At 41.0% G+C, this 8,161-nt stretch overlaps 1 protein-coding gene across 1 annotated transcript in view; it reads left to right on the top strand.

Annotated features, from left to right (window-relative positions):
• The first annotated feature begins 2,667 nt into the window (after positions 1-2,667).
• Positions 2,668-8,161, top strand: part of LOC109474251 (proline-rich transmembrane protein 1-like) — a 6,096-nt gene continuing 602 nt past the window's right edge. Inside the window, exons 1-3 of the mRNA XM_019774524.1 lie at positions 2,668-2,741; positions 4,830-5,002; positions 7,025-7,156. Coding sequence (XP_019630083.1) covers positions 2,723-2,741; positions 4,830-5,002; positions 7,025-7,156 — 324 coding nt within the window. The 5' untranslated portion in view covers positions 2,668-2,722. The remainder of the gene's footprint in view (positions 2,742-4,829; positions 5,003-7,024; positions 7,157-8,161) is intronic.

Consider the following 8,161-nt stretch of genomic DNA (forward strand, 5'->3'; position numbering starts at 1 on the left):
ATGCATTCAGAAGGAGTTTTGCCTTTGTAGTTCCAGTGTTGTTCTGGTCGCCATGACTACCGGCTTCGGGTGTTTAGTTCAGAACGGATGCCCTGTGGCATATTCTGATACCTGGTGAAGAACAAGAATAGCAACCGATGTAATTTGTATGATATTAACATCAGCATAGAAATAACGTCTGTTTCTACTGAAAATCAATTTCCTACTCAGGATCGGTACTGTGGAATAACTTGTCAACTGAGTTAAGAACGGCTTCGTCAGTTGCAGCGTTTAAAAACCGTCTGCGTCAAGTGAATTTTGGATGCTTGAAACTGATGAGTCATACGAACAGAGATAGTGTTTGGTTATTGTATAACGTTACTGTGTATATATTTATATTGTAATTATACGCCGAATTGTAACTGAACTGAAGAATATGCAAAGACCCCTGACCTGCCTCCCCTTGACCTCTTGAAAAACGGCTTAGGCCGAAGAGTTTGTACTGCTACGAAATTGTACTGTACATTTTCAAGGTTAAACAAAGGTTGAAAAAAAAAATTCTCTTTGAACCAAAGAAATCGAAGAAAAGATCTTATTCTTGAAATTGTATGGCTTTTAAGGCGAAGGGTGAAGTAGTCTGATTCCAAAGAAGAAAGTAGTCCGATTCAGTGCCTCTTCATTAGGCCACACCGCCTTAATTTTATGGATGACATCCGCGCGCGCATTGATTTTCGTCAGACTTTGGAAAAATAAACAAGAAATTTTGTTGCCTTCTGACAGTGGTCAACATGCCGAAAATGGGCAAAGATGTCTGTTGCCATGCCGGAAGATGGATGGCAGAAAACTATGAAGAGAGGAGACAAGAAAAGGCTCTGATTTAATGTTTTGTTTCTTACTTTGATGCAGTGATATGTGATGCTGACTGTGTATATGTGATGTTCCCAATGAATCAAAGCCATTTGTACAATGATTGAGTCAAAATTTTAAAATGTAGGAACCTTGTTTTTTTTGGTCCGTCTTGTTGTTTTTCGCCCGCTCGCATTAGATTTGGAGTCTGCGGAGGATGTCATCCATAAAATTTACTTGCTGTGGCCTTACCTGTTATCAAGTTGCACACTAAAGAAGACTGTTGCAGGCAGGAGGCACCTCACGGGGCTGGACAGGTGCAGCGGGATGTGGATTGTTGTTTTGTCTCCATGGAAACATCAGGACTAATGAGAAGGAAGATGACACACAATAATTACCATGTGCAAATATTAACACACCGCGCTGGCAGGGAAGCTCTGGGTCTGATTAGCTCCAAATAGACGCGGTAACCACTGTGGAGATAGCCTGGTTACCAAAGCTATTATATATAGCTTCCGAGTCCTACATCCTCTCCGCTATTTGCAGAGAGGATGTACAAATGTAGGACTCGGGAGCTATAATAGGTTTGGCTACTGTGGAGATACTGACATCAAGGTAATACATGTATGGGTCACTGACATCAGGCTTTGACAAACGTTTTAAAATGTTTACTGTTGACTGTTACGTTACACCGTAGATCGATATTGACAACTACATGGTCGTTGTTAATGAAGAGGAAATCATAATGTAGAAATGATCGTTTATAGTTGCTTATTGCAAATTCATGCCCGAGGGCTAATTGCATACAGACATTGACAAGAAAAATGTGGTGATATAAGAATATTTGCTAACATGAACTTCTACGTGTACGATATACTTATCGAACCTACTATCTCTACTTAAATCTAATAACGTTGGCATACATACAGGATAAAAAAGTAAATACAATGTAACTGCTATTCTAATCTATTCTATTCTATTAAACTATTCTTGTCATGCTATTAGGGGGTTTGACTTCTTCTCAGGATTATGACGTCAACGACCGCTGATAATGGATTCTGTAACACTCAAAAGTACTTGATGCCTGCATGAAGGATTTAATGGTCCTCATTTTTCTTCGCCAAGTAATTATACTTTTAATACAACTGACTGTTCTTTTATTGCTTATGCAATTAATGATCTTTTTATCACAAATAACACTAGCTGTCGAACGGTTTGAAAAGAAAATCATGTAACGAAGACTAGAGCAGACCAAATTTTAAACGTCCAGTGACTTTTCCCTCGGCAGTCGAAAATACATATGGCTATTGCAAAGGTTGCCGGTAAAAGTTTACTTCTGACCACTGTTTCATATTCATTACTCGCAGGTACGTGTTACTTATTTTACATGCTATTATTATTATATTATCAAGTGACCATATAATTGACTATGTATAAGGCCCCGGACTAGTACTCTTCAAGCAAAGGAGGTTAAACCCCCTTGCTCCAAGCAATTTAGGTTTAGGCTAATTGCCTTATTTTTGACGTGTTTGTAGGCATTTATCTAATAGTATCTTCTTTTTTGTAACTACTGGTATCTTTGTTACACCAACCCATGGTAAACCTGGCATATGCAAAATGGATATATACTGCCCGGCCGATTTGAAACATAGTGCCACCAAAAGGTGACCTGAAGCGTCGTAGTAACCTCCTGGCTTAATACATGTCTAGAGCAAGAAAAGGAGTGCAAGCTTCCCCCTTGTGCATTAGATTAAACCAAGGACATTCTACAATGTCCTTGATAGAGTTTGATGCCTTGGGACTACAGTACTACACAGAATCACCAGGTGTCGCTGTTGCTAAGAACCGGTCAGGTTACTGCGAATGACGCAATTTGACGTCACACGGATAAACAACAATGGCGGACGAAAAGAAAGGTATGTGTTACCGATGTCTTCTGACTTTAGTTAGTATGAAGGGCCTTGTACTTGTTAGAAGTAAATACATCTTGAAGGTTACAAGTTTAAGCTTCGACAGAGAGGCTTCAAATGTTTATGACATTCTTGAACGTTGGAATTCGCTGAAAGAAAGTCTGGTAAAGTTAGTTTCATTTTCACTTCCTCATGCGCAACATGCATGCCATTACTTTAGCATCCTTTAAATTTTCCTTCAATAACAGAGAGGTTAGACAACTACAATGTACTTACATGTAACTAATGCTCTGAGCCTGAAAGTGATTCTTGTGAACCTTATGGTAAATAAGTTTTAAACTCAGTATGTATTGTATAGTATTTCACATACTTGAATACATAATTTAGCTTGAGGAACTTTTATTTGAAGCCCCATGGTTGATTTCACCTTAATTTTTAATCTCCAAGCAGATTCTATGGGGCAAGAGGAGTTTAATTTAATGTATTTAAGATTATGTATATAATGGCCATCTGTAACAATGTTCACAGATAACAGCCAATATACATTGTAGACTCTCCTTTCCCTACAGAATCTGCTTGGAAATTATTAAACGTTATGTACTAAAAGTACATGTAAATCTACTTTTGCATTATAACCTATATTTAGCTTGTTTAGTTATAGATCATGAACTTTAAATAATGGTCTTAATTTTTCTTAAAATTTATATGCTACATAACATATGTATACTGGCTTCTTTATGTGTATATGTAAAGAGGCTTCCTTCAAGTTACAATGGATAAACGTTACATGTTTATATTGTTTATTGAAAACCAAAACCCATCACAGCCTCACGACTGAATTGTGAGGTTTGTACAAAAGTCGTGAGCATGTTACGCTTAGGCCACACCAATTTAATTTCTTGGGCCTCGTTCATGATTGAAATGTGTTCCGGTTTGGCCACGATCCGAATTGAAACGGAATATATTTTTGCGTCCGTGATTCAAAACTTGCACCCACACTGGAAACGGTTTCACACCTCGAATTGACTAGCATTTCATATGCATATCACAATTTCTATGAACATTTCCTGGGAACCCGGCTCATAAGGCGAAGAGTTTACGCCTGTCCGGGCGAGTGGTCGCTCGTTCCCGACTCATGTCCTCCCCATAGGCTGTGCCCCGGACGCATCTGGCACAAACCCTCACGGTCCGCCGCCCCAACGCCCCCGTTGGGCTACCACTCGCCCTCACGCCCAGGGTAGGTTCTAGTGCACACCATCCAGTTTTCTCTGGATCTCCTGATTTCCCCCAACAAGTCAATATCGGAAGTCCCGTTTCCTCAGTCGACCAGTAATTAGAACTCGATGTCAAGATTGTACGATTCAAGTAGAATTTTCCGCAGTACAAGCCACTGCGCCGCAAACTATGGCCGACCGTGGCCCCCACGTACCCGGGAGTACAGCGTCGAACTGGAACGATTCGCATCCGCGCGTTCATGATTACAATTCTACGAACGCGAATCATTCTGTATCGTTTCAGACCACCTCGCAAGGTGGTTCAGAATAAATCGCAACGGAACCGGTTTGGAGCGTTCATGTTCCCAAATGAATCGATTTATTTTTTTAAATCGATTTGATTCGCAACAGATATCCAATCATGAACGGGGCCTTGGTTAACGGATTTTTCTAGAAAAATAATGGAGCGGGCGGACAAAAAAATAAAAATAAAACAGCCCTAGGCATCAAATTATGGCCCAAAGTGGTATGATAGGAGCCATGAAGTCAACACACCAGGCTGGTTCAAAATTTTGACAATGAATTTTGAACTTTTAATGATACCATTTCATTGAAAGATGGAATGACTTTAACAAGAAGTATGTAAAGGACTGTTTTCAATTGTTCACGGCAAAATACGAGCATTTTGCAGGTTATTCTCAATTTCTATTTTTATTTGCAAATCAGAAAAAAATGAAGCGGCGAATCCGTTAACCAACAAATTAAATTGGTGTGGCCTTACTAATATATTATTCAAAAATACCTTGTTAAAATAAAATGTTGTACTGTAGTATATGTAGTCCCGTGTGTGCAGTTTAAAGGAATATTTTTTACACAACAGGAGGAGTAGACACACAGCCACCAGCCCAGCCAGTACCTGCCTATGGAGGGCCTCCCCCCTACCCCCAGGGGCAGCCCCCTCCCCAGGGGGCTTACGGCCAGGCACCACCCCCCTACCAGGTCCAGCCCACCACATATGTGTTCACCAACACAGCCGGACAGCAGCCTGCATATGTAAGTCTGGGGTTACTATATTTATGTTGTGTTACTATAGTTCTGAACAGTTTTAATTGAAAGTGAAAGTGATATCGAACAAGTTTTGCTCATTGAAGAGTTAATCTTCCACTGGTCGTTACAGAGAAGACAGACTCCATGTACAGTATTTACAGGTTCATTGTACCAGGGAAATTCCCCCAGCTCTTTTCTACAAGTATAAGCACAATGAACAGTGGACCACGGCTTAACGTCCCGTCCTAAGGACTGCGACCCTCAACAGTAGCTTGAGCGACATCAGCTGGGATTCGAACTCCCAACCTCTTAGTCCAGAGGCAGGATCGCTAACCACTGGACTACGCACGCTGCTATATTTTTACTAAAAGTGTAAATGAAGGACTCTGCTAGTGCTAGTGTTGTTGTGAATTTATCTGACTAAGTTTTCATTTTCAGTTTGTGGCCCGAGCCCATTTCGACTTCCAAATTGACTTTCCTGTCATTCTGTGGTTACACCATTCCCCCCTCTATAGTTTGGCTCTCTGGTCCCTTTGCCTAATAAAAATATTAATCATTGGGGTGCCACTGCTGATCTTACAACTATTTTCTCCACCCTTCTTGGTTTTCAGTAATCCTCTTTGGGTTTCGCTTGCAATTGTCAATTGCTGATCCATTCTCTAAAGTTATCCTCCATATTTTTTGTTGCCTAAAAACCCCTCTTTCTCCCCCTCTATGTATAAGTTGTGTTCAAATAACTACAAACAGACAAACAATCGCACTAAAAAGCGAAACTGCTGTACCAGTACATTGTAGAAGTACCAGTACTTGAAAGGACTATTCGGCTTACTTTTTACTCTTTAGTTTTAGCAGTCACAATGTCATGGTGTGCTGCATAAGGGATAAATTCAAACAAAGGTGGCAGTCATGCATGAAAAATTATAGTGTAAACTTTAATCTTTAAAAAAGAAGTGGTGCCAACTATACTAGACAGACTCGGGTACCATGATTGTAGTCAGTTTGTCTGTGTAATGTATTAGTACAGGCAGGTTTAGCCTTTACAAAAAGGCTAGAGATCAGGCAACTTTGCCAAGTAAGGACCTATGTGTATGTATAAAGAGCTCTGCCTCATTGCGCAACAGGTTTGGCATTGTGCCAAGAAAAACTAAAAGGTCCTACAGGACAGACAACAACCTCATTGTAGTACCTCAGGGCTCAAACAGACTTTGAGAGCCGGATAAAAACATAGTTTACCTATATGGGGGCCTGCAAGGGGGAGTCCCGACAACGCTCTACGCTGAATTCGGAAACTTTTCTATTACGCTTTACGATAAATTCCAAGTGGCTACAACGCATTGCGTAGAATTAAAACGGCAAATACGCTCTACGTAAAACACGCCAATTAGTAATTACGCTCTACGTTGGCCTGTGTACGCTCTACGTAGAATTAAAACAGTCGATTACGCTCTACGGAAAAGGGCTTGCGGGCCCCCCTATATGCTGTTCTCATGCAGGGTTTTAACATGTTAGTGAGTGAGTGAGTGCTATGGTAATTTAGGTAAGAAGAATTTGATTATAAAATAAAAGACTAGTGTAGATATGCTTAAGTCTTTAGTAATACATATTACAATCTTCAGTCCCAATATCTGCTTGAATATTATCAATGCCATGTGTACAGTATTTAAATACAAGACTCAGTTGCATGAAGCCAAAAGATTGTATCATATATAGTTAATGTCTTGTTCTCTCTTCTTTTCATCTTGACAGTACTCAAGTCCTTAATTCATGTACATGATTGAATAACTATACAATACATATTGGCGTGCAATGTCTTGGCCTGAATTCATTGATAAAGATTTAACTTTTCAAGGGCCTTGTAGGCTTGCTGGTGGCCTAGGCAAGGTGATATGTATGGACCCTGGTGATATTATGGACACGGATGTCATATACAATGTATATAGTTCGCAGTAAAAACCTCTACAGTAATACACAAGTTATACTGTAGCACAGGTACTAAACTTGACATGTCCTTTTGCTTTCCTCTCACAGGTTCAGCATGTAGGCCCTGGCCAGGTCCTCCACACAGGCCCTGTTCCTAATGACTACCTGGTGTTTGCCATCATCACCACTATCTGCTGTTTCTGGCCGACTGGTATCTGTGCCATACTCAAGGCCGTGGAGGTGGGTTTTGGGCAATTTTTTACCTCCATGAAAAATGGAGGTATTGTTTTTGGTGCGTCTGTGTGTCTGTCTGTGTGTCTGTCTGTGTTTCCGGACATTTGCATCCAGCATAACTTTTGAACCATTGTATGGATTGTAATGATATTTGGTGTGTGGGGAGGTGTTAGGTAGGCAAAGGTCAAGGTCAAGTATGGGCCTCCTGGTGGATGACCTTGGTACTGCAGCAGAACTTTCGGTTTTTGTATCTTTTGTCCTGAACATGCTATGGTGTGGACTTTTGGTGACAGATACCTTTTCCTGTCAAGAATAAGTAGTGTGGGTTTGGTACCCCTAGCAGCTTGTTCTGGAACTGCAGGGGACTTTCTGGCAAAATGTTTAAACGCCAATAAGTCCTGCTAGGAACAACGTATTTTCATAATTTCTGGTGTGTAGGTAGCAGAGAGAGAGAGTTGTACATAATTAAATGCAAATCCACTAAGGCCCGATTTAGACTAGAAACGCTTAAGGGGTTTTGGCCAGGGAAACGTTTCGGAACGGTTAACCGTTCCCGGTCTAAAGAGGAAAAAACGGTTTGTTATGGGTTTCGCGGACCGTTTCCGAAAACCACCTCCATCGTGGTTTTCGACCGTTTCAGAACCCTTCAGCGGGGGCCCGAAACGCTTTTTGCTAGGTCTAAAGATAAAGGGTTTCTTGAAACGGTAAACCAGGTCACATGTCATATGCTAATCACATGCTAATAAGCCCGCGCACGGCCATTATCTGGTAGATTCGCGCCATATTTGATTGTGTCCATTTTCGCCATTTTATATCGTGTATTTCTCGAATTTTTGTTATCCTTTACGTCTGGAGGGATGGCAGAAGGCCAGGGGAGGGTCTGGACCCAAGAAGAGACCCACTGCTTGATCATCTTGATCAAACTATACAATCCCGCTTGGAGACCTCGCGTAATAGGGAGGGCATACAGATACTTGTGGACGCTGCGTGTTCAAGGTCACAATTGTGCGT

Source organism: Branchiostoma belcheri, unplaced genomic scaffold (assembly GCF_001625305.1).
Source record: "Branchiostoma belcheri isolate BF01 breed outbred unplaced genomic scaffold, Haploidv18h27 scaffold101, whole genome shotgun sequence".
NCBI classification, from domain to species: Eukaryota; Metazoa; Chordata; class Leptocardii; order Amphioxiformes; family Branchiostomatidae; genus Branchiostoma; species Branchiostoma belcheri.